The 27,811-nt window shown below is 40.6% G+C and overlaps 1 protein-coding gene across 3 annotated transcripts in view; it reads right to left on the reverse strand.

Moving 5' to 3' along the window:
- The window catches only part of DNAH11 (dynein axonemal heavy chain 11), a 313,208-nt gene that overhangs the window by 82,458 nt on the left and 202,939 nt on the right, over positions 1–27,811 (reverse strand). For all 3 annotated transcript variants that reach the window (XM_060108331.1, XM_060108329.1, XM_060108330.1), the window contains 7 exons: positions 24,973–25,206; positions 21,738–21,884; positions 16,794–16,907; positions 14,568–14,711; positions 13,476–13,658; positions 11,481–11,582; positions 5,517–5,651 (listed from right to left, as the gene is read on the reverse strand). In XM_060108331.1, coding sequence (XP_059964314.1) covers positions 5,517–5,651; positions 11,481–11,582; positions 13,476–13,658; positions 14,568–14,711; positions 16,794–16,907; positions 21,738–21,884; positions 24,973–25,206 — 1,059 coding nt within the window. The remainder of the gene's footprint in view (positions 1–5,516; positions 5,652–11,480; positions 11,583–13,475; positions 13,659–14,567; positions 14,712–16,793; positions 16,908–21,737; positions 21,885–24,972; positions 25,207–27,811) is intronic.

Genomic DNA, 27,811 nt, shown 5'->3' on the forward strand with positions numbered 1-27,811 from the left:
GTTAACTGTCTCCTGTTCTAGTCAGAAAGAATTTATCCTCAAAGGAAAAGGTCTGACATTTTCAATTAATCCTTTAAAAAAATATATATATATATACACACATATATGTATTTTTTTGTTAGTTAACATTATTCAACCATTTTTTCCTCTCCTTTTCTAAATCATCATGAATAAATAAAGCCTTCGGAAGACATTGTTGTGTGCTAGAGATACAAGGTAAAGCCTGTTTTTACCTTGGTAAAACTTTCAGACATTCTCTACTTCAAGTAAGTCTAATTCAACGGCACTTTTTCTTTTCCTCAGTTACCTCATAAACCATAAACCCTTCAAACTGCCTAGATCTTATCACTTTACATGGAAGCGGGTATAAACTCCACTAGAAGCTGTGGAATTTCTCAACTGATCTAAGAAAAATGAGTCTTCAAAGGGCTCTAGAATGTTTTTTCAACACAGGAGGCTCCCAAAACTCACCAATTCATTCATTCAACAAATACATATTGGAACCTACGATGTGCCAGGGACCATTCTATATGCTTGGGATCAAGCAGTGCAGAAAACAAATGAAGTTCCTGCTCTTGACAGCTTATATTTTAGTTAGGGGAAAAAGACCACAAAAAAGTATATGTGTTCATATATGCACATATACAAGTGTGTGTCATGTGACCATAAATGCTGTCAAAAAATAATAAAGCAGAGGAAGTGGAAAGAGCTACAGGTGTGTGTGTGTGTGTGTGTGTGTGTGTGTGTGTGTGTGTGTGTAGAGGGCAAGGTGCATGCTGTTTAACATAGGGAGGTCGGGAAAACCGTGTGATAAGGGGAACTTTTAGCAGACATCTGAGAGAAGTGTGGGAGCCACACGGAGGAAAAAGGCAAAGATTATGAGGTAGGAGAGTGACTTGCGGGGTGAGGAAGAGTGAAGATGGAGCCGGAGGGAAGGTAGCAGAAGCAAGAACAGAGGTATCCAGGAGCCAGATCACGGAGGGCCCTGTAGGCCAGGTAAAACCTTTGGACTGTGCTTTGAGTGAGACAATTGGTTATCCGGGAATTCTGAGAGAGTGGTAACATGAATGGACTTAATTTTCTTTTTTTTTTTTTTTTTGCGGTACGCGGGCCTCTCACTGTTGTGGCCTCTCCCGCTGTGGAGCACAGGCTCCGGACGCGCAGGCTCAGCGGCCATGGCTCACGGGCCCAGCCGCTCCGCGGCATGTGGGATCTTTCCAGACCGGGGCACGAACCCGTGTCCCCTGCATCGGCAGGCGGACTCGAAACCACTGCGCCACCAGGGAAGCCCTGGACTTAATTTTTTAAAAAACATCACTCAGCTGCACAAAGGGGAGTGGACCTTGGGGGTGACGTTGGAGGCTACGGCGGTACTCCAGGGGAGAGATGCTGGTGGCCTGGATCAGTGTGGCGAGGAGAAGGTGGTGAGAATGCTGGGATTGTGAATGAACTTTTAAGGTAGAGCCAGTCCAATATGCTGAAGGACTGGATATGGGTGTGAGAAACAGAGTAAAAAGTCAAGGGTGATTTCAGAGCTTCTGACCCTAACAACTAGAAGACAAGACTTGCAATTAATGAAACGGAATGGAGGTGAATTTTGCAGAGTGAAGTATGAGTTTATGTATAATAAACTATGAGCTTCAGAGGGATGATGGGTTTAAATTTGTAGTAAGTTTAAATTAGAATTTTTTTTTTTTTTTTTTTTGCGGTACACGGGCCTCTCCCGTTGCGGAGCACAGGCTCCGGACGCGCAGGCTCCGGATGCGCAGGCTCAGCGGCCATGGCTCACGGGACCAGCTGCTCCGCGGCATGTGGGATCCTCCCGGACCGGGGCACAAACCCGTGGTCCCCTGCATCGGCAGGCGGACTATCAACCACTGCGCCACCAGGGAAGCCCTAAATTAGATTTTTAAAAGTCTACTCTATCTATAAGAAATAAGGCTATCACCCAGCCCCACCCATTGTACCTTACATTTCTCCCTTCTTTCTTTGTAAGACAACTCTGATTCCGAAATGAGGGTTAATGTTTCCAGCCCCTGGGATGAACTGTGACTGGCTACGCTGATTATGATCACCCCATTTCTCAGTTTCCCTGCCTTCTTTGCAGCTAGGTGTGGTCACTCTAGTTCTGGCTAAAGAAAGTTAAGTGCTTTAGTTAAATTTGCTTAAGGGGTTGCCAGGAAAACCAGTTTTTGTTATGAAAGGAGAAAAATCCAGCTGCTACAGATTCTTCTCTCTTGCCTGAATCTAAAGGTGTAGCATCCATCGGTGACCAGGCTGCAAAATGTGTGAGGGTGAATGGACACATGCTAAGTATGGAGCAGCAGAAGGCTGTAGAGAGATTAGGGGTCTGATCACTAATTACCTGAATCAACACTGATAATGGTCTACCTCTGGAATTTTCTTAATATGTGAAAAACTCCCATTTGTTTAAGCCACTGTAAATCAACTTTTCTATCACCTTCAGCCAAATGCATTTCTTTTTTAAAATTTTTATTTTATTTATTTTTTTTTACCATCTTTACTGGAGTATAATTGCTTTACAATGGTGTGTTAATTTCTGCTTTATAACAAAGTGAATCAGCTATACATATACATATATCTCCATATCTCCTTCCTCTTGCATCTCCCTCCCACCCTCCCTATCCCACGCCTCTAGGTGGTCACAAAGCACCGAGCTGATCTCCCTGTGCTATGTGGCTGCTTCCCACTAGCTATCTACTTTACATTTGGTAGTGCATATATATCCATTCCACTCTCTCACTTCGTCCCAGCTTACTTTTCCCACTCCCCGTGTCCTCAAGTCGATTCTCTACACCTGCATCTTTATTCCTGTCCTGCTCCTAGGTTCTTCAGAACCACTTATTGTTTTTTTTTTTCTTAGATTCCATATATATGTGTTAGCATACGGTATTTGTTTTTCTCTTCCTGACTTATTCCACTCTGTATGACAGACTCTAGGTCCATCCACCTCACTACAAATAACTCAATTTCATTTCCTTTTATGGCTGAGTAATATTCCATTATGTATATGTGCCACATATTCTTTATCCAGTCATCTGTCAGTAGACACTTAAGTTGCTTCCATGTCCTGGCTATTGTAAATAGAGCTGCAATGAACACTGTGGTACATGTCTCTTTTTGAATTATGCTTTTCTCAGAGTATATGCCCAGTAGTGGGATTGCTGGGTCCTACGGTAGTTCTATTTTTAGTTTTTTAAGGAACCTCCATACTGTTCTCCATAGTGGCTGTATGAATTTACATCCCCACCAACAGTGCAAGAGGGTTCCCTTTATTCCACACCCTCTCCAGCATAAAAGGGGAAACTGACGGTAACACAATCATAGTAGGGGACTTTTAACACCCCACTTTCACCAATGGACAGATCATCCAAAGTGAAAATCAATAAGGAAACACAAACTTTAAATGATACATTAAACAAGATGGACTTAATTGATATTTATAGGACATTCCATCCAAAAATGACAGAATACACTTTCTTCTCAAGTGCTCATGGAACATTCTCTAGGATAGATCATATGTCAGGTCACAAATCAAGCCCTGGTAAATTTAAGAAAATTGAAATTGTATCAAGTATCTTTTCTGACCACAATGCTATGAGACTAGATATCAATTACAGGAAAAAAATCTGTAAAAAATACAAACACATGGATGCTAAACAATACACTATTAAATAACCAAGAGATCACTGAAGAAATCAAAGAGGAAATCAAAAACTACCTAGAAACAAATGACAATGAAAACATGATGACCCCAAACCTATGGGATGCAGCAAAAGCTGTTCTAAGAGGGTAGTTTATAGCGATACAATCCTACCTCAAGAAACAAGAAACATCTCAAATAAACAACCTAACCTTACACCTAAAGCAATTAGAGAAAGAAGAACAAAAAAACTCCCAAAGTTATCAGAAGGAAAGAAATCATGAAGATCAGATCAGAAATAAATGAAAAAGAAATGAAGGAAATGATAGCAAAGGTCAATAAAACTAAAAGCTGGTTCTTTGAGAAGATAAACAAAATTGATAAACCATTAGCCAGACTCATCAAGAAAAAAAGGGAGAAGACTGAAATCAATAGAATCAGAAATGAAAAAGGAGAAGTAACAACTGACACTGCAGAAGTACAAAGGATCATGAGAGATTACTACAAGCAACTCTATGCCAATAAAATGGACAACCTGGAAGAAATGGACAAATTCTTAGAAAAGCACAACCTTCCAAGACTGAATCAGGAAGAAATAGAAAATATAAACAGACCAATCACAAGCACTGAAATTGAGACTGTGATTAAAAATCTTCCAGCAAACAAAAGCCCAGGACCAGATGGCTTCACAGGCGAATTCTATCAAACATTTAGAGAAGAGCTAACACCTATCCTTCTCAAACTCTTCCAAAATATAGCAGAGGGGGGGACACTCCCAACTCATTCTATGAGGCCACCATCACCCTGATAGCAAAACCAGAGAAAGATGTCACAAAGAAAGAAAACCACAGGGCAATATCACTGATGAACATAGATCCTCAACAAAATACTAGTAAATGCATTTCTAATAGTGCAGTTCTATATTTTTAGGTAGCACTTAAATAAAAAATAACAGTTTTATTGAGATTTAATTCACATATCATGAATTTCATCCTTTCAAGTATTCAACTGAGTGGTTTTTAATATATTTACAGATCCGTGCCATCATCCCTAGTAATTTTAGAATGTTTCCCTCACACAATAGAGAAACTCTTTTCCCATTAGCAGTCACTCCCAAACTCCTGCCCCCTTGTCCAATCCCTGGCAACCACCAATCTACTTTCTGTCTCTATAGATTTACCTATTCTGGCCATTTACTATACATGGAATCATAAAACATGTGGCCTTTTGTGTCTGCCTTCTTTTACTGAGCATGATATTTCAAGGTTAATCCATGTTGCAGCATGTATCAGTAATTCAATCTTTTTTATGGTCAAATACTATTCCACTGTCTGAATATAATAGACATGGGAGAGCAAAAAGATCTGTGACTTACTGATGTCAAGGGCTATATGTTCTTCTACCACTCATGTTCAAAGAGGAGAAAGTTAATGAGATTTTAAAAATCTTTATTTAATAGAATAACTATTAACATTAGCATATCAGTCACCTGTAAAAAGATGTCAAAGAAAACCAATAAACCAAGCAGGCTTAGCTTGAGGTAATGTTTTATTGGTAGAACTCAATTGCAAATGTGTACTAAAAGATTCAGACCTCTGTTATCTAACAGCTGCCCTGAGTTTATAAAAGATCTTAGGTAAACCACTGAGTCCATGGCTACACACTGAAAAACACACAGAATCCATCACTTATTCCTTTCGGTAAGTTAGAACTACAGTGTGAATGATGATTATTCCCCTTTGTTGTTGATTCCATGTTTAGTTAGTCCTTATTGACCACAAATAAAGACAAAATCCCCCAAAGCTGATTCTGAATATTTCAGTTAGAATTTTGGAAGAAAAGGATAACTTGCCTCAAGTTCCTTGACAAGTCTGTTAGCCAGTTCGATAGTTTTGTTGGTTTGGTTCACCTCTTCTTGACACCGGACTTTCTCGGCTATTGCTTTTTCAAATGAAGCTGTGAGTCTGCTCAGATTTCGATCCAAATCCTAAAAGAAGAGTCAAAATTAACTCGTGAGCCATTTGTAGATCAAGTGCAAACATTACAATCGTCTTGAAACACCTACTACCTGAAGGTAAATGAAACGAGCCTCTTTCCCTCCTTTGACTTTTGCCCCTGAGAGCACACACATTAGGGAAGAAATGTATCAGGGCTACCAGGCAGTTTTCTCGCCTTCCTCCTGCACTGGGCAGAGTGTAGACACTGACCAGGGTGATGTGCCCTGCTGACTCAAGCACACCTTCGTGCCCTGTCCCCTCTCTTGTACCTACACCTCACCCTCCGTCTTTATTAGGGATGAGGGGCATCTTCTGCTTCTCTACCTACTGACTCTTTCCACTTCTCAGTGATCTATAACTCAGGCAACAAAGACCCCCTTTAGACCTCAGCAACCTGACCTGGCTTGGCCAACCAGATTTTCTCTTCTGGAAACTTGGGACTGAAACTCAGAAGTATGTCACTGTCTTTAGCATCGTAAGACCCAGGAAGATGTGTACATTTTGGAGGGGTTCATTTAGAGAGGGACCATCTTCCACCAGGGGCATGGGAAAGCAGGGGAAACCATTCCTGAGAACAAGAAAGAATGAAAAGATAGCACAATGAGAAGTCACACAGCCCTAAACACGTTCACGGCAGCTTCCCATTTCCTGGATCTCATGCCTCCTGAGACCTAGTCATACACTTTTTTACCTCAGAGTCCCATGAGTCATCCTGGTCTCCTTTTTGGCTTAAGGTTTGCTATGTGGGTTTCTATTATGTATAGCCAAAAAAGCCTTGACTAAGATATCAAGTACTTAGGAGACTCCTTGCTATATCACCTTGCTACCTGCAAGTTCTAACAACCCTAAGTAAGATTTATAACATTGTTTTTGTAAATACATGCAAAATTCCAAGAGACTTTAATAAGTAAACTTGTAGCACGAACCATATTTATAATTTAGAGACTGCCGCAATTTGTCAATGACCCAATTATTACATTATTATTAAATTTATATCATTAATTAAAAAAAGAAAAAAGTGTATGTCATATTTAAGGTTTACAGCCGAAATAGGTCAAATTTATGAGAAATGGAGGAGATTTTACACATCAACGGTTAGAAGTCAGATAAAAATGAATAATACCTGGAGGTATATTTTAGGTTACTGAAAGTACTTGTGGTTTTATAAAACACAGAAGCTCACGTAGACTCTGGTATCAGACACCCAAGTTCATATTTGGACTCTGCTATCAGCTAAGCAGCCTCAAGGTGGGCTGTCTACTTAAGCTCTCTATGCCTCACTTTCACCATCTAAAAAATGGAAACAATAATGTTACCCAATTCATAGGGTTGACCTAAATATACACAGAACTAAGGTACAAACTGTTATACTGGTTCCTTTGGTAAAGTTGGGAAGGGGAGCTGGGTCTTGGGAGACCACAGGCTCTTGCCCTTGTTTCTCTGCCTCTTGTGAAGAGGCACTGACAGCTCTTGTTCTGGACTATCTTCTGCAAGATGTTCGCACAGCAAATAGGCTTAGGAAATAGAGACAGTGTTTCTTTCAGGGCAGAGGACAGATTTGCTACCTGACCAGAATACTAAAGAGATGTTTCCCTGTGGGGCAAAGGTTGGGCAGCTTTACTCACTGCCTTCTTTATATGGGGCGTTTTCTAAGCTTGGGATTCCTCAGCTGTGACACAAACCCACTGTGAACGGCCTCAGCGGGTCCACTGTGCGTCACTCCCACGGGAAGTGGCAGACAAGGGAGCTGAGGCACGCACGCGGCTCGTGCTGCTCGCCGTGCTGTGGGTAACAAGGCCTCTGCTCTCTGACCCACGCGTCCCGTGTCTCACATCTTCTACCAGCATCTATGAAACTGTGGCAGGTAACCTGGCAGCCTGTGAGTAGGGTAAAAGCTTGGTCCCTTCACGGTTCCTGACAGGCCCTGGCGTTTCAGGTTCTAGAAGTAAATGGAGTGAGGAAGGAGGGGCTTAGCCTGAACACCTCAGCCCACCAGACACCCTAAAAACCAGTGTTCTCCAACTTAAGTGTGCACCAGAACCACCTGGAGGGTTTGATCAAACCCAGATTCCTGGCCTCCCTGCCTGAGTTCCTCATTCAGTGTGTCTGAGGTGGGTCTGAGAGTCTGTATTTCTAACAAGTTCCCAGGCAACACTGATGCTGCTACCAGTCGAGAGAACACACTTTGAGAAGCACTACCCTAAAAAGCCCGAATTTGGACTTTTTCATGGCCATTCTTAGGCCCTGTATGTTTGAAAGACAAGATGGCCTTTCTTCCCCTCCAGCTCAGCAGTTTGTTTTTTTCTACTCAACCTTCAATATGAGGCCACCTTTTAGTCTGAAACTAGAGATAAAGACTTGAAAGAACAAAAACAAAGAGACTAATACTGGTTAACGAATGCATTTCCATCACAGCATAAGTGCTGAGAGACACAGCCCTGCTTTTCTAGGTGAGACGGCAACAGGAGGCATAAGACGAGAAGGAGGGAAAGCCCATAAGGGAGGAGAAAAGAGAGGCTGAAGGAGATGAAAGCAAAGCTAGCAAAAAACGTCATTTTACCTGGGCTCACACCTTGGTTTGACTGTGTACCAACAGAAAGAATCTATGCAGAGTTTGTCGTTGACTTTGGCATGACCAGTCTTCATAGAGAATTTTTTTTTTTTTTTTTTTTTTTTACTTCAGGGTGTAGTGTACTTCCTACAAAGGGCATTCTCCTATACAACCACAATATAACCATCAAAACCAGGACATGGGGGCTTCCCTGGTGGCGCAGTGGTTGAGAATCTGCCTGCCAGTACAGGGGACACGGGTTCGAGCCCTCGTCTGGGAAGATCCCACATGCCGTGGAGCAACTGGGCCCGTGAGCCACAATTACTGAGCCTGCGTGTCTGGAGCCTGTGCTCCACAAGAGAGGCCGCGATAGTGAGAGGCCCGCGCACTGCGATGAAGAGTGGCCCCCGCTCGCTGCAACTAGAGAAAGCCCTCGCACAGAAACGAAGACCCAACACAGCCATAAATAAATAAATAAATAAAGAATAAAAAACCCCACAAAAAAACCAGGACATGAACACTGACACATTACTACCATCTAACTGAATGTTGGAGGGAAATGCAGCCAGAGATTCTGTTGCATTAATAACTACTCTCTGGAAATCCATTCTTGGAAGGGGGATGGAAGGGACCAATCTACATAAAGACATTGCTGTTGTTACTCTGTCTTCTTTTCCCTGTGTTTGCAAACTTAGTTTTGCAGCTTATTGATATAAGAACCTCTGCTTCTACTGTTGGTCTTTGAAATCAACTGAGGTGAGCAGTTCTTTTCAGCTCGTTGCAGCCTGTGTCCAAAAGATGACTAGTTCCACAACCACAGAAAGTCTTAACTTTAGAATCACACATGAGCATTCTCATCATTTTTCCATGACCATTAACTTGCTTCTGATATTTACATAAAGCCATTAATAATAGATGACAACATTTTTCTAAAGGTCTTAGTCAAGTTAACAGTGAGAGCTTTGACCAATGAATGAAGCTAAATTTAATAAAATTAATATGTTTTTCCTAAATTTGTCTAAATCAGCTGTCGTCGTTGTCGACAGTAGTGGCCCTAGACGTAATCAGGCCGAGCTCAAGTCCTGTTCTATAAGAAGCTGGGATTGGCTGCCTGGCCACTGTGAGCACCAGAGCCCAGGGGCAGTGATGGTGGAGTTCACCTGCTCAGAGACCCATGGCAGGATTTCCTCCAAGACGGGAGCATCCTCCTTCAGGTCTGCCCTCAGCTCCCACTGCTCCTTATTCTTTGCACTCCCATTGGACCACCTCTCTACACACATGATCTTCACACCAACGACTCCCAAATCTATGTTGCTGAGCCAGGCTTCTCTTTCAAACTCTAGTTCTAACCCCAAACATCTTCACTTGGGTTTTCTACACAAAGAGAGTAGGAACAAACATTTATGAAGCGTCAACTGTGTACAGCACACTGAAGAGCATCTCGATCCACCAGAATTTATAGATGGGAAGCAACAGAAACCATCTCCAGCTAATTTAGGCTAAAGGGAACTTCCTCAAAATGGGGGAACTCTTCCAAGGAAGGGAAAGGCAGAGAACTACACATAGGCTCCCGGAGCTCCAGAGAGACTTGGGAATAGCAACTCTTGGAAAGTTTCAACTGGACACTGTCTCTACAATGCATGAACTCTGTTTTCAGTTTTATTCTTTGGCTGATGATTCAAATTCTAGGGCTGGGGGTCAGGGTGGGGGGAATCAAATCGGCAAAACTTGGACCACATACCTAGTCATCAGCCATGACAGGAAAATGTACCCTTGGTCAAAGTCCTACCTGAGTGTATCCAATGAGGAAAGATAATTCCCCAGAGATAAACCAGGCTGTTATCACCCAAAGTAGGTAGACTGGATTCTGGGGAGCCAAAAGTCATAAATGCCCACCTTGAGAGTTAGCTGTTATTATCACTATGTTACAGTTAAGAAACTGAAGCTCTGAGGATTTCCCTAAGTTGCCAGGGTTACACAACCTTATCACTCTGACTGCATTACTGTATGCTACCTTGTCAGGCACCTCCAACTCATCATCTCTATTCTGTACGCCTCCCCCTCCCTCTCTATCCTGTCAGCAGCCTTGAATCTATCTCACCGTCTCCATTGTGGCTGCTCCTGCCTTAGCTGAGGCCCTAACAGGACCCACTGCAGTGCTTCTAACTTGTCTTTCTGCAGCTAGACCCCCTCCCTCCAGCTTCCATTCAGTCGATGAAAAGTGAGTCATTAACGTACTAAAATCTTTCCAACGCCCAATACTACAGGTCAGATAAAATTTAAATTCTGCAGCACGAAAGGCAGAGAAGGCTTTTGCTCACCTTTTGCTTTTGCTCACCATTACTTCCTGCTATTCCTAACCTTCCCCCAGACACCCATCTTCGGGATCTGGCCTACTAGGACTCTTCAAGTCTACCAACTGCTTCTTCCCTCTATTTTTCATTCTTTACCAGGAATACCTTTCCTGACCTAGTTATCCTGGTGATTTGCAAGGAATTTGCACAGCTCATGTCAAGTACACCTTCATTATAAAACTTTAATTTCTCTGGGCTCTTTTTTGGCACTCCTACTGCATTCTAGATATAGTCACATATATACTTATAACACTGGTTATAAGTATACAATGACTGGTTATGTATTTGTAAAAATAGTCATGGTGATAATATTTGTAGTTAGTGTTTTCTAAGCACTTACTATATGCCAGGTACCATGCGAAATTCTCGGTATGAATTCATATTGATTACTAAATTCTCGGTATGAATTCATATTGATTACTAAATTCTCGGTATGAATTCATATTGATTACTAAATTCTCAATATGAACTACTGTCATTTTATCCTCACGATCCTAAGAAGTGGATGCTATTATAATACCTCCTTCACAGTTGAGAAAAAAGAGGCTCAGAGAGGTTAACTAACTTGTGCAGGGCAAAACAGTAAATACTGGAGCCTGGATACAAACCCAGGCACTTTGGTTCCAGAATCCTTGCTTTTTAATCTCTGTGGGCTACACTCTTTCTACTACCAGACCATGAAAGTTTCTTAAGTGCAGAAACCATCAAAGTTCCCACTTTTCCAGCTCCGTATCCAGCATACAGCAGATAAGGAATATGTACTGAAGTAGAATATAAATGAATACATCCATGAAAGGTCAAATTCCTTCCTGTTTGGTAGGTCTCAGAGGTGGCCCTCTCTGAAAGTGGGATCCTAAGGTGGTGAGGGGTTCCATGTCTTGGGAACTTCTTCAGTGTTAAGAGTCTGCACTTACCCCCAGCTTTTTCCTGATAGCCTCTAGTTTTTCAGTAGCTGCAGCCAGTTCTAAGTTTGCTTGGGCTAATGCTTGCCGTTTGGGCTCCACATCACAGTAGACCTGAAAAGCCACGTGGGGGTTGTTTCACAGGGTAATAAAGATGGCAAAGACAAGTAATCATTCAGTCTTACATTTGCTGGAAGCTTTACAATTAAAATCTCTATGTGACCTAGAAATTTGGTGTTTATTCTTAGCCATGGTACTACCTAATGGCAGAACAAAAATCCACACAGCCTTCCAAGTCCTCTAAGCTTTCTATTGTTTATTCATTTATTCTGGACATTAGAGTTACAAGCACTTGCATAAAATGCTATACACGTCGAATACAGTTAAGATACTAAAATTAGTTTTTCATAAAATTTGGAGATAATCCTCATATCATCAGAAATTGTAGTGTATAGGAACGACAGCTGAAGGTGGGGGATCAGGTCTAGCCTTTAAGGCAGAAAAGCTGTGTAGAGAAATTCTCTGAACCCAGAAAGGAATGTGGGAGATGTTCTCACCCAGTATTAACCACACTTTCTTTTCTAAGTTCCTGGCTACCTTAAATGTTATTTGAATGAGTGGTTCAAGCATTTGAGTGGATCAATTATTCTCCTGTTGGGGAGAGAGAAAGGAAATTAAATTTTATTTCCTATTTTATAGCAAAGTGACATAGAACACAGCCACGGTCTAGCTCCGGGCTCATCTTTTCACCTAGGGTGTGAGGCCAGCACAGAGGTCAGGTGTGGCATTACGGGGAGAGGCTGCCCATCAGCTGTGATCTGTCTGCACTCTTGCCGGATACAGGCTTCCACTAAAGGGAGAGACTGACAGGGTCCTATTCCTGTGGGTCTCCCGTGTAAAGGACATAATCCAATTTTCTGAAAATCATTCTAGGAATGACACTGGCATTTCCTCAGCAATTCCATCTTTGAGTATAACACACAACCTTCCAAGGCAAAAATGAGACAGTTCCTCCCAGTGGAGGGCCATGTACTATTCCCTTTTTACATCTAGTCCTTTGCAAAGTTCTTCGGACATAACCGACAGACAAGTATTTGATAAATAAATGACTAAATAAAATGATCACCTATCTCTATACTGCCCGAAAGTACAAACCTTAGATTAGACTGTATACCATCAAAAATGCATTTGTCATTAAAACACTAAAGCCCCCAAAAGGTTATTTCCTCATCTCATTAAGATTACTGTAGCTGGTGTAAATTTTTGCTTTGAGAGCAGGGATGAACTTTAATTAAACATGAATTTAGACTTGCAGTTGTTTCAAGTCAACAACTGAAATATTTTAACTAAATATAATTAATCTACCCAACATGCTTTTATCTAATCAAACCAAATTAATTGCTGCTATTTGATCTAAAGAAGCTACTCACTCGGGCTTCCCTGGTGGTGCAATGATTTAAGAATCTGCCTGCCAAGGCAGGGGACACGGGGTCGAACCCTGGTCCAGGAAGATCCCAAATGCCACGGAGCAACTAAGCCCGTGGGCTGCAACTACTGAGCCTGTGCTCTAGAGCCCACGAGCCACAGCTACTGAGCCCGCGTGTCACAACTACTGAAGTCTGCGGGCCTAGAGCCCGTGCTCTGCAGCAAGAGAAGGCACTGCAATGAGAAGCCCATGCAGCGCAACGAAGAGTAGCCCCTCCCACCGCAATTAAAGAAAGCCTGCATGCAGCAACAAAGACCCAACGCAGCCAAAAATAAAGTAAATCAAGTAATTAATTTTAAAAAAGCTACTCACTCTACCCTAAAAAAAGATAGTTTCCAACGTTTCAAATATCCTCCTGTAGAGAATTCTGTTTAATCTGACACTTTCATGTCTCATTCTTAGAACTTTATCTTATTCAGATAATATTAAATTATTTTACATTTTTTGCTGGCCTAGAAATTAATACATGTACGGCCCTTCCTGAATAACACCCGTAAACCATCTAATCACAACTGATATACCTCATAGAACTTAATGATGTTGATGACCCAGGCACAGAGACCAGCTGCTGCAAAAGATTTGGTCCGAATCAGGTTTGGGTTGAACTCTGGGTCTTTCAAATACTGTTCATTCACCACTTTTAGACAGTTCTCTGGAATGTGCTCTTTGTCATAGTTAATTAACGCTTGCAAAAAATCATCCACCTGTAAGGCAAAAAGACTTATTGCAATGAGCCATTTGGGCTGCAGAGAAAATTCCAAGATCAAAAGTTAAAATCAGCTTTTAGGACTCACATTACAAAGGCAAAATTGGCAAGCTCCATTTATCCCACTGTTTGACTTTTTCAGTCTTTAGAGTATAAAGTTAGAATTAGCAATGGACACTTTTAAAATCCCTTCTATCCCAGGGTAAAATATTCAGTCCCTGCACAGGAGGCATTCACATTTTGAAGAAAAGAAAGGCAGAAAAGAAAAAGAAAAACACATACCCCAAAATCCCTTTGCTTCACCTTCTTGTACATTAGTAACATTTTTCCAGCATAAAAAATCCATGTAATTTTCTCCCTCCTACACCTAACTGCTTTCATAATTTTGAAAATAATTAGCAACCTTCCAATGGTTGCTGGTGTTGACTTAGGTGTGCTACAACCCTATGCTAATCTCCAATTTGGCAAACAAAAATTCTAAGTCTAGAGAACATACAGCAGATTACACTTAGCAAATATGAAGATGATTTTTTTTAAAGAGTTGGGAATTTTATAGTTTTCCTCTTTCTCCTCAAATTGTATGTTTTTAAAAAAATTTATTCTTTGAAGTATAGTTGATTTACAATGTTGTGTTAATTTCTGCTGAACAGCAAAGTGACTCAGTTATATGTATATATACATTCTTTTTGTATTCTTTTCCATTTTGCTTTATCACAGGACATGGAATATAGTTCCCTGTGCTATACAGTAGGACTTTGCTGTTTATCCATTCTATATATATATAATAGTTCTTATCTGCTAATCCCAAACTCCCAGTCCATCCTTCCCCCACCCCTGCTGTCAAGTATAACCACAGAACTGAACAGAGAAATTGTTAGGATTTTCATGTTGCCGGGCTGCCTGATACCTTTCCCATGAAGACTTTAGCTGCTTTCCAACTCCGGTCTTTTGGCACTCTGCCCCAGGGAGCCAGAAGGACCATCACGGCTGCAGTAACGTTGGTAACTGCATTTGGAGGGTTGGGAAAGGCTTTCAGCTCAGTGAGATTGACCTGAAAAAAAGCACACACACTATCAAGACCAGGAGAGGTCTGGTTTCTCAAGACCAGCTGTTAGGTCATCAAGCTGGTCTTCAGTGGCTGGTCTTTTCCACCCTCTCCTTTTCACACCAGTCTCGGTTGGGCAGTTTTTGCCACCCACCCGGGGGTCCCACCACCGTGGAACTCCAGGAGGCTCAGTTCTTGCTGGGCGCTTTTCTGGTACTTGGGAAACATCACTGCCCTTTCTGGCTTCCAAGTAAATTTATCTGCCTGATCTACCTACCAGTCCTGCAGAGCCTTGCACACTGAGTCCAGGGAATTTCATAAGCATATAGGTTTTAAGGTATTTATGGGTCTATCCCACCTATGGAATATATTTGCCTTTTAACCAGGCCCTCCCAGAAACAGAGTCCCTTAGTTCAGAGTCTCTTAGTTTTGTTCTTCTGCTTTACATGCACAAAAAACATCTTCTATTACATTATAATGACTATCAACTGGGAAGATACCCGCATAGGCTGAACCTCCTTTCTGCCTTCCTCCTTAACCTCTGCAGGTCAGAATCTTGATTTACTCAACAGATGGTATTAATGGGATAAATCACCAGTATCAGGACAAATACTTTGGAGCAAGAATTAGTATCTATAAGAAGTATATGTAGGTTCATTATATATGTTTTTTTAAAAAGGATTTCCTGTGAAATTTCCTGAGCTATATTATACACTCTTGCTTATAAAACCTCATCAAATGTTGAATCTGATTCTCCTCCATTACCATAAACTGGCTATTTATTTGGGAAATGACTGCAAAGAACAGAAAGGGTGTGAAAATAAGAGCAAAAGCAAAAACAAAATATGCTAATGCTAATTGAAAGCTGGGTAACCAAGATTCTTTCATCATTTATAAATATACTGAGCTTTACATTTAAGTGATATTCATTTATTTTGACTGAGTAAATAATAATATCTTCAGAGGAAAAGTTGCCAGTGCAAAGCACAAAGAAGAAAATAAACATTCTAGTGCTCAGAAAGAGGAAAACACAAAATTCCATCACCCAGAAATAATCAGTTACTATTACTCTTTTTTTCCCAATTTTTTCCTATGCACAAACATATTCTTATAAAAAAAAGTTACACTAAATCCTATTTTATAATCTGCTTCATTCACTTAATACATCATGAACATTTTGTTGCTAGCTAGGATTCAACAATATAATTTTAATGGCAGCAGGATATTTGAATGCAGAATAATCAATCTTCCATCATGGTATATTTATGTTCTTTTAAATTGTTCAGCTTTATGGTAATACTATAAGAAACATCCATGAAGATAATCATTCGCTGTTCACAGTCAAAATTACTTCCTTCAAAAGAATACTTAGAGAAATGAATTGAATATTTCTTTGAAGAGCAGTGAAAGTCTGGATCCTTTCCTCTTTGAAGCTGAATTTAAGATCCTCAGGCCTAGTAATGCCCTAGGATTCACCCCAGAGGCCTAGTAGAACCCAGGGGCAAGACTAGCTGTGGGCTCTTAGAATGACATTGCCCATAATTCCATCTCTCCTTCTGACCATCACAGATTATTTTCTCTTATGAGAATTTGAATGCTCAGTGAGGTTTTGCTAATAACGTGAAGCCAGGAAAAACGGTGTAGGTCAAACCTAGATGTCTTTGATTCCAGCTTGTTGTTCTTTTCCTGAGGGTCTCTCATTAACACTATTTTTTTATATCCAGAGGAAATAGAGAATCCTTCACTTGGTTCTTAAAGTGACACATAATATGAATCACTGGATTTGGGCCGAATCCAATTGCTAACAATAGAACTGCCTTTCATAAGAGTATAAACTGCATGGCACTGGAAGTATTCAAAAGGAGACCGCTTGTTGGGGTGAAGAAGGACAAACTCCCGGATGGGAAAGGAAGGTCAACTAGAATGATGACCTCAAATATTTGTTTCAACTGTAACATTTAATGGGACTTTCTTTCCTTTTTCAAAACTCTTTGGTTGCATGAATTTCACCTTTAGTTCAGTTATTCAAACTCTAATAACCTCCAAATATTATTTTGAGGAAACCCTGAGCCAAGGAACCATCCTTACCCTGTTGAGTGTATTGAGAGCAGCTGTCGCGGCCAACAGCGCGGGCTCAGCCTTCAGTAAGTCGGCCTCACACTCCTTCTGTTTCTGGGACACTTCAGTCTGAATAGCTGTCACCTAATCAAAGAGGAAAAACACAGAAACCCATATACACAAATTATCATCTCAGGTATCTCTACTGAAAAATGTAGGCTGCCTCCGAGGCCCTGTTCAATAATTCATCTGTATTTGAACAGGGGAGGAATTTGTTGTAGAGACTAACTTCCCTTCAGGCACAGTGTATACACAAAGCTTTGCACACACACAAAACACACAACACAAATGCAATCAAATATCAAAATGCTCCAAGACAGCCTCTATCTTAATTACAAGGTGCCATTAATAATAAATGCAAGATTAAGCAATTCCTCTGTTCTTCAGTTTTCTTTTTCAGTGAGTCCTGAACAAGTGAGAATCCAAGCTGGCTCAGTAACCTAGACCACAAAATATTTTTGCTAAAATTCTCTCATTTTTCCTTACATTTAGCTTGCCTATATTACCTGATTACTCACATTTACATTACCTAAAGGCCATGTTAACTAATTTTTAAGAATAAATGTGAAGCTTTTTTGTTCAATTGGCTAGAAGATATTGTTCTATCCCATGCATGCTTAATCATAGAAAAAAATTTTATGAAGACTAATTCTTGGTTTCTCTAAGGACCTGGTAAGAAACTACAGCTGCAACAACCCAGGTCTGTCTTTGGCAATGGGACCGTGATGTTTGCTGTCCGCTCTACTGTTGAGGGTCCAGGGACACTATTCACATGCCAAAGAGGGTCTTGCATTAGCCCCCTGGCATGAACACATATAATATGGATATAGGGAAGCCATGTTGGTAAACTCGAACCAAGCCAAAATGAGAACCTTTGGGGTTTCTATCCTCCTCCCTTTAGAACACTGATAGAACTCGAATGTCCAGGAAGAAGAAAATCTATGTCCTCAGCAGAAATGTGACTTTCAAAGCTGTGGCGCTGGGCACCAGGATCCAGTCAGCATATGAGATGGTTGCTGATGTGATGAGGATTGCGAATGATCATGTGTGAACAAAAGTGCATTTGTTCAGATGTGTTTGGATTGAACAGGTTTAAAACTGTACCCATAAACGTAAACACTGCTCACAACAAATTTTGTTGTCTACCACAGCTTTATTAGCAGTAATTACCCTTCTCCTGATTAACCGTTATTTTGCTATGTACTGCACCTTTTATGAGCATAATTGGTCCATGGTAGATATGTGACCTCCGGCCAATACATACGGGCTACGGTTAACATCTGTAAGGAAACTCTGCATGCTTACAGAGAACTGCTCTAAAACCACAATCCTCAAAACTGCCAGGAATGGACCATGAAAACTCTAAGGATACTATTATATATTTTCAATACGCTGGAGAATACTGCTACGGATGAAACAGAGACTGTACTTGAGTGAGTTATTACATCAGGCTTATTTATTTTCCTTAAGGATATACTAAATCTACACATGCTGTTTGTGCCCATTTGTAACAACATCATTTTAAACTGGACTCAGGATCATAGTTTTTTAATACCTAGAGAATATTTCTTCTAAATGCTATTTCTATGAGACTGGGGGTCATAGAGTCTTCTCCCTCTAACTCCTTTACTGTTAATGGAGTATTATTCCTTTGGGTAATTTTGACAAGCAGAGCAATCTAGAACATTTAATAACTAAAACCCCACAAATGCAAATGAAAAAAATACTCTAGGTTGGTCAACTTATTTCTTATTCCCAATCACTCTCACCCTAAGTGCAACTACACTAGAGTTGTGAAAATGCTTTGTATCTCAGGGACTTGGGAAGCCTCACTGTGCAATTTCCTCTGCTCTCCCCCATCCCAAACAAGGTTCCTGGGGACTGGTTAGTGAGGCCCAACCTGGAGAAGGTGGAAGAGCTACACAGATGGCTTAGAGTATGTGCTTTCCCTCTACCATCGTCCGTTAAAGCAGATTTGGAGACAGTCCCATTCTTGGGTATACCAGAATTTTTCTGCCCTCTGCTAGTCAAAAGCTCCTTGCAGATGGTTCATGAAATTTAGTGGTGGTCACAAGAGGATAAAGTCACAATAACTGCTTGCTTTGGGCTGAACTGTGTCCATTCAAAATTCTCAGGTTGAAGCCTTAACCCCAGGACCTCTGAATGTGATCGTATTTACAGAGAGGGCCTTTAAAGAGATGATTAAATTAAAACAAGCCTGTTAGGGTGGGGCTTAATCTAATCTGACTAATGTCCTTATAAGAGGAGGAAATCTGGTAACACACAAGAGTTGACAGGGGTGTGCGCACAGAGGGAAGGACGTATGAGGACACAGAGAGAAGGTGGCTGTCTGCAAGCCCAGAGAGAGAGAGAGAGGCCTCTGGAGACATCAAATCTGCCAACACCCTGACCTTGGACTTCCAGACTCCAGAACGCTGAGAAAATAAATTTCTGTTGTTTAACCCTCCCAGTCCCTGATATTTTGTTATGGTAGCTTTAGCTAACAAGTACCTGTCTTTAAGAAATTCCTGATGGTCCTCCAGAATTCAGCCCCACCCATCTTTAGAAAAGAAACATTAAAAAACTGAAGATCATTCAAAATCAGGGTGGATGTCCACCTTTTGAAGAGATTATATGAGCTCTGCAATTTGGAAGGCACTTTCACTCATGAGGATTACTATTCAACAAAGAAAGCAGTTTGCAAGGGATCAGAGGATCCTTAGAATTTGGAGTTGATAAGTGAAACAAAGATGGAAGATCTAATTTTCACAAGCTTAATGGTGCTTCTGTTACTTGAAGTCACTGCTGGCAATGCCCATGATTTGAATAGCCCTCAATGATTTTATAAACTTGAAGCAACAATTTCAACCAGCTTCTCTACATGGGTTGTCAAGATGCACAGCAAGGCAGCCTCTAAACCCCAATATTTGTTTAGCCATATTAAATGTGGCAACGTACTTTTTTTACTTTTTAATTACTTCTTATGTATTAAATCTTGAGACCCCAATTTCATAGAATCACAGAGACCATATACACCCTTTTTTAATAACCACCTAGAATCTAGCACATTGATGAACATATGACCAATGTGAGCCCATAGCACATACTTGGTCTTGATTAATTCCTTGACTCTACATAGTTTAATTACAAATAGATTCTCCTTCCAGGACCACCAACTTAAGAGTTCTTTCCACCATAACTTCATTGGACTTTCATCATAGCCCTATCGCTAACCCAAAATACCTTGTCTATCAACATGTCACTAGTCTCCTGTCTTTCCAATTACAATGTAAGCTACGTGCAGGCACCTTGCATATCATATACATATATCCTCAAGAACCTAGAAAAGTGCCAGGCAAAAAATAGGTGCTCAGACAATATTTGTTATTTATAACTAAATTAAGCCTCATGGATAAAATGAAAATAATTTTAAGTATTATTTTTATTTCTTGGTATGGATTAGATACACAAAATACTATGTGTCCTTTCCATGTTTGGAGAACTTCATGAAACAACCTGTCAGATGAGTTCTGATTTGCTAAAACATCTTTCCCCCTTTGTGAGGATAATTTTGCCTTAGAAATTCACATGCAAAAATGTGAAAAGTCCTCCAGAGTACTTGTCATATTTTAAGATCTGTAGAGATGGGTTATGATATACTAATTATTGGAGTATCACAAATTTGTGTAATGCCTGAAAAACATCCCCTGGGTGGAATTAGCTTATGATAATCACACCATGTGTGACACCTAATTACTTAATATAAAAATATACTTTTAAGGATATCTTCCACTTATCTGAAACTCAATGGAAATATTTATTACCAGAATTAGGAATTACTTGCTGCTTGGCCATGCCAAACATGCCTTATCTTTAACTTCAAAAATAAGTTTTTTAAAAAAATCATTTTTTTAGCATTTTGACTTTCAATATGCTTTTAAAGTCTTTAGTTGCACAAGCTAAAGGCAAACATGCTCAATACACATTACAACAAAAGGAAAACAACTCAACTGCCTATTAATGAAGGGCAACATCACTGGAAAAACAAATATTTTCTCATATCGTTAATGCAGAATAATAGCATAATGGCTACTGATTCAGAGGCTATGTGACTCATAATTTACATTTTTAATTAACTAAGCCCTGATTATAATCTTTTGCCTAAAATAAGATAACTGACCTTGCACATACACAGTCATTCAATTTTTAAACAAATATTTAGTAATCATTCTGTTTGCTATAGTTCTTTTGGGAAGTGAGATACACAAAAATAAAATACCTTCTACTTGTAGCTGAAGTTTTGGTAAGAGAAGATGTTAATATAACTTATATTTATTTCAGAACTACTGGAAACCCAAGTACAAAGAAAGCAGAAGCTATATAATCTTAAAAGTAATTGTTTCCAACAATAAAACATCATACAGAATGCCAGGGCCTCCACTGACTGAAAAAGAACAAATTTAGCTTAGGATATAATAATAAACTCAAGTTGTATTATTAAAATGCAAAATTCGAAAACCATCTTGCAAAGTGATGGAATGGGCTTTGTTAACAATTGAGTTGTTCAATTTGCCTAAAAACTGAAAAGCTTTTGAAACCTCCGAGGTGACTTCCTGACCTTTACTGTATTACAAATAGGCCTGATGTTCAAGATCCACATCCATTATATGCTTGAATGAGCTCAGTATTTATTGTTCTTTCATATCATTAAAAGAGCTAAAAGGTTGGGAAAATGCATAATGTAAAGAAAGGTCAAGTGGTAATCATGGTGTGAAATGCTGTTACATGTGTAACTATAATAATTCTTTAGATTTTACGCTCCCTGGAGAGGAAGTTGTTCAAAACTGTTCACCTACAAAGGTTTATTTTGTGCTAAATATAGCTCTGTACTCTAAATGGTGGAATTAGCCTGACCTTTCTCTCTTCGGCATCCGCGATGGCCTTTTCCCGGCTCACTTTCTCCGTCTGAAGCCCGATCTTTGTGATCAGAGCTTCAGCATCGTGATTTCTCAGTTGTAACTCAGCTTCTTGAGAGGCAAGTCTGGCTTTCAGATCCCCTACCTAAAGGAAAAGTCATGACTTTGAAGAAACCTGTGTCAATAACAGCAAACATCAGATATAGCTTATATTTTTAAGTGAATTCAGGGATGCCTAGCAATTTCTATCTTGGTTCTTTTTCTACCCTGATTTGACTTTAATTCCATGTGAAAAAATGCAGCCCCTGTGTTTTAAAAAAATGCATTTTTTTTTTAAACACAGGAATCAACAGAATAATGTTTTCCGATGGTTTTGCGGAAAAAGTCATTAACTTATGTCAGCACCAACAAGACATTTATCTTCTCAGCTCAGGGAAGCACCACCAGCTGTCCCCACCTGAGCACATGTCACCCGAGCATGTGTCACTCATGCCCCCTGTGGGGTATAAATATTACTGTTTGTGTGGGGTTTTTTTTAATCACAAAAACAATCACAACCATTTATTTTGACTCCATTGCTAAAAACACTTCAGGAATTTCAACTTGTGGAACCACACTTCACTGCTATATCCAAGGATGCCTGTAACCTCCCCGGCCAACATGGGTTATTTACACTCTACCCTAAAAGGCACAGCTGGTACTGTGACTGCTACCTGTACTACTAGAGTTTAAGCTAAGACTGATTTTTTTAGCCTCTCTATGAACTCAGGGTCACAGTGCACAGTGATGTTTGCTTCTCTCTAGTCACATGTTAGGCCATAATCAAAATCATCATCCAAGAGATTAGGAGGAAACTTATTTTAAGCCCTGATTTCAGTCTCTAAGGAAGCTGTTAAGTCTGAAATATCCAAAGCAACTCAAGCCCTGGATGCGAGCCTTACGGATGAAGAGAATTCACTTGGGCTCTCTATTATGACCTACGCTAAATATGTAGAGGGGCTACCTGGCTAAAGAAGGGGTTTAGGGCTTTGCTGCAATGCATGAACAGCGCTACGGTTTGGACATATTTCAGACAGCATGGATATCCAGCTCTGCGGGACTGCTGTAAGGGCACACGCTCCAAGATGAAGACATCTTGCTCTGCACACCACCTGATCTTACAGTGTCAGGCTTTCTGGTTGTCCACATAGGAGACTATGCTTGCTCTTCATAATAAATTGATTTTAAAAACTCTTAAGGTGCTATTAGATATTCCAACCACATGCACAAACACCTAATGGCCAGAAATCATCAGTAGTCCTTCCATCAAGACCTTGTGTATCTTCTCAGACTTTCTGCCTATTGTTTATAGCCGAGGGAGAATAAGGAAACCCCAAACAGCTGTGAACATGGCACACACCCCCTTTCTTTCTTCCTCTCCCCAACCCCCAGCTCAACAACACACAACTGAGATGACTGTCAGGAAACCACAGACTTTCTCTTCTTCTTCTCTGTGACTGAGATGCTGCCACCACTGAGATGAACCAGGACGTTACTCCCCGTGCTTTAGTCTCTGTCATTTGGGGAGAAAACTCTCGCAGTGTGGCAGAGGCCCCACCGGTACTGAGTTCAATTTAGCCAACACTGTCATTTCCTGGGGCAAAGTCAACAGGCTCATTTTGGGTCATCATTCAGAGGGACATAAATGCTCTGGGAAACAGATCTCTTCCACTTTTAGCTTAACAGGACTCCTAGCAAAAAGTCTTTACTAGGGAAAAGGGTTTTGATTCAAGTGAGATGGAACTGGAGGGACAGGGAGAGGGAAGACAAATGAAAGAGAAAGAAGGCAAAAAGAGTAAGATAAAACATATATAAAAAGAGAGAGCAAAGAAAGACATTCTTGGAAAGTGAAGGAAAAGATGCACATATAAGAATATGTTCTTTGGGGGTTTTCCAGCAACTATTCTTTGCAACACTCAGTCTTGGAAACTGTCGTGGAAACCTCCTCACTCCAGTTTCTCTTTCCCAATCGTGGTCCATCTACTCACTGCTCAGCACAGATCACAGTATTTCACCAAAGAGCCATTCCTGGTGAATGAAATGAAGGGGGAAAGAGGCAAGTGACGCTCTGGCCTTCAGACATACTTGAAGGACATGGCCAGAGAGTCCTTCAGGGTGAAAGTCACCAACATACACTCCCCCAACCAGGTTTTGTCTCATTTCCAGCCTAGGCATGGATGGGCCGCCAGTACTCTTGGGGGGAAAACTGGCCCAATTTCTTGAAAAGCATATGGCTGTACAACCTGATGACAAATACTCTGAAAAGGCCCTGGGAGTTTCTGGCCTTGAGGTGACCACCAGTGAGGATTGTTTTTTTCCTCTAGCTCTAGAGCCTGGCTGGCCCATCTCCAAAGTCTTTGTCTTCTCTTATTCTAATTTCTTTTACCAGTCACAGAGAGGCAGCTTGGAACTATGGGCTTTACAAAGATCTGGGCTCCAACTCAAAACTCATGGGCTCTGTGGCCTTCAACTCTTGAAGCCTCATGTGTAAAATTTCAGTAGGAACATCTACTTCATAAACTTGTTTGATTTTTAACCATAAAATCTGATAATATGTGTGCAGACCCACACATGATTAACATCCTATGAAAATTCCCTCCTGATTGACTCCAGGAGGTTAGAGGTGCCGTCCTTCAAGGTAGTGGAGGCGTTATGGTTGAGGATGAAAGCAACACTGGTTACTTTCACCTAAGAGAGATAGTGGCTAAAGGGAGCAGATCAGAGACCAAGGCCAGAGAAGACTGCTACACTTAGGGACCCCAATCACAACACCCTTTATCACAGCATCGGCCAGGAAATGCTGCCTTTACTGGGGGTTGAGAATCTGAGACCAAGAGGGATCTGATTTCCATTGTCCTGTGACAAAGTTCCTGATGATAAGCCCAGAGCATCAAAGCAGTGGAAGAGGACAGGGGAGCCAGCTGTGCCTGTTCCGTTCAACATCTCGACACTGCCCGGCACGGAGTCAGGCCAACAACCGAAGGGCTCTCTCCAAACCAGCTGTGATAGTGTAACTGGCTGATCCCTTTTCAGCCTTAGGAAAGCAGGAACTGTGTGTTCTCTGTATCATTAAACTGTAAATTTTAGCACTATGCATTTTATACAAGTAGGTTAAAATGCTGCTTCAAAAGCAAAGGTATTTTTTAATTTTAGGAGTACTGATTTCACTCAGTAGTAACATACCCTGGTCATACCTGAGAGGCTGTGGTTTTTAGCTTCTGGATGCCATTCACCAAGTGCTCTTTCTTCTGGGATATCTCATTTTGTTTCTTCTTCAACAGGTTCTTAAACAGTGATATTTGTTCCAGAAAACTCTTTGGGGTGGTATAGTTGTGTCTTCTCTCATTCTGGTAATACCTGGTACTCATTTCGTTTACGCTAGTGTGAACGTGTGCCATGAAGAGGCTAATAGAATCTTTATCCAGGGGCTGAAACATACACATGGCAATTCACATGAAATTCTCTCAAATGAAAACAAAAATGCAAATTTATAAAAGAAGAAAAATCAGCGAAATTATGCAGTATTTATTTTCTAAAAGCCAGAACAGCTTAGTTTCTAGGAAAACTTAGTCTTTCAGAGATGTCCATGGGATTGGAGAGATGACAAGAAACCTTCCAGCTTAGTAACCTCCTCTTGCCAAGTAGGCCAAAGGATTTATATGTGCTCCACATACCAAACCCAAAAGCCAAGATGCAACACAAGCACTGCTTTTCACGACTTGATGTTTATCAAGCGTGTGCAAGAGAAAATGGAGAAATTGAGACACAGTACTCGGAGAAGTATTTTTGGTGTTGCCTTCAAGCTAAACGTCAGCCAAAGAAAACCAACAGTCACTGAAAAAAAAAAAGTTAAACTGAGAAATACAGTTTTATAAGAACTCATGTGGAAACAAACTGGAGGATAAGGTATAAAAGTCACTGCTCCTGGGAGAAAAATAGTATGATTATATGTATTCTCATTTGGAAACAAACAAAAAATTGAGCAACTCTACTTTGAAGACTTCCTGGAGAACCCCCCACTAGACCTTCTTTCCATTTTGTCCTGACTTCTGAAGTAGTTCCCTTTTTAATTTGTGGAGTCACATCTCCCGCATTTTAATGATTATTTATTGCATTCTGTACGAGATGAACCAGGTTCAATTAATCAACGGGAGCCTAAAAATCAATTAATATGAATTAAATGAGCTACACCAACTCTTAGGAAAGTCACACATAATTTACCAAAGTGTTGTCAATAAAGCTCAGACAGCTTTGGGGAAATTGCACACAAGTGGCTGGTGATGCAGTTAAACGTTTCAAACCTGCGCCATTAATATCACAACCTGGGGTGCGAGGAGAGACAGGCCGATGCTTGTCGGAGAAGAATGGCTCCAAAGCAATTTCTAAACACTTGGCTCTCCAACCTCACGGAAAACGCTTGACTGGGTTTAAAATATGTACATACCGGACTGTTCTGCATATTAAAAATCTATTGCGCTAGTAACGAAAATGTTTTTAAAGCAAAAGTTAAATACAGAACGATACAAATCCTGAATATTCTTTGTTTCTACTAGATCTGAGACATATGTACATTACCAAATAGTAAATTCAGAATATAAATTTATAAGGAAGTTAAGCAACACCATATAATATCCCCTTAGGGATTTTATTTTTTAGAGAACTTGACTACAATATAAACATGGGCAGAAATTCACGCCTGTCCTGTGTTGTTTTAATGAGACTAAAAGCCAGCATGTATATTTCTAAAATATAAATATGTCCCCAGCCAAGTGCAACCTCCTTGCAGAAAAGAAAAAAAAAAAAAAACCTGGCCTCTGCCCAACCATGATCCTTATGAGGAGGCTCCTCGGCTGCCCTGAAAAGCTTCCTTTAACAACAGTTTCATTTGTAAATCCCCGATGGAAGAAGTGGTTTCCGGTAGAGCTAGAAGTGGCCCGAGACAACTTGTCTCAATGGGGCAAAATAACTATTGTTATCGGACTTAACAAAATGGCACAGCATGGGAGACTTGCAGAGCCAGGGAGCAGCTGGTTGTAATTCACACTGTTTTTCAGAAAACTCTAATCGTTCCAGAACAGACCTCTTTGATGACTGGTCTTCCCTGCATTCTCAATTTGTCACTTTCTCTTATGATAAGGTCAGTAGTGACAGCACTTCCTGACATTAACAGCTGTGGCTTTTAAAAGGGTCATTGTAGAACTACTAATTGCAGTAATTTCATTAGCATAAATTATTTATTCTGCCATTCATTTATCTCCAGTTTTCTTTTGGGGGGGTGGCAGTGTGGGGTGGGGGGTGACCCGGGAGGGGATGGCTGCCGGTGCTGGTGCGGCTACAGTGATGGGGATGCGATGCTGTATTTTTCACTTTTAGAGCTGGGAGTGGAGAACCTCATTCCTGCTACATTTGGCCCCTTAATGAAAACCGGTTGATCCCATTTGTAGTCAATTTACAGCCAATCATGGTGAAAGCAAAAATAAAAATAAGCAAAGTGCCAGTATCCAATGGCTATAAATCCAAGGTTTCCCCACTAAGATGCTTTGGAAAACACTGTTGAAGCCAATGCATAATCGAATGCAAAGAAGAAACTGTTTTTTCCTCACATTAAGAAAAAGTGTTTAATTTCTACTCTCTGTGATGGCTCACTGTAAGCACAGAAACACAAACAAATCTCTTCTACTTGGTGTCCTAGTTCTCCAGCAGGGGCAATCGCTGCCACACCAAGTACCCTGGCCACCTGACTCTTCAAGCATATGCCCAGCATGTCGCCGTTGTTAAAAATGACAGCAAAATTTGAATGAAAACCAATGCGTGGAGGCCAGAATGAAATCAAACACTTCAAGTGTTACATAGGATTTTACACCTTCCCAAGACCAGCAAAGGTGACTATATATCTGTACTTTTCAATTCAGTCTTTCAAAAGTATTGTATTCAAGGAAGGGAAAGGAGGCGGATTAAAAAAAGAAAATAGTTTCCCTGTCAAGCTTGCTTTTATTTATTTGTTTGTTTGTTTGTTTGTTTGTTTGTTTATTG

Source organism: Mesoplodon densirostris, chromosome 9, assembly GCF_025265405.1.
Source record: "Mesoplodon densirostris isolate mMesDen1 chromosome 9, mMesDen1 primary haplotype, whole genome shotgun sequence".
NCBI lineage: Eukaryota > Metazoa > Chordata > Mammalia > Artiodactyla > Ziphiidae > Mesoplodon > Mesoplodon densirostris.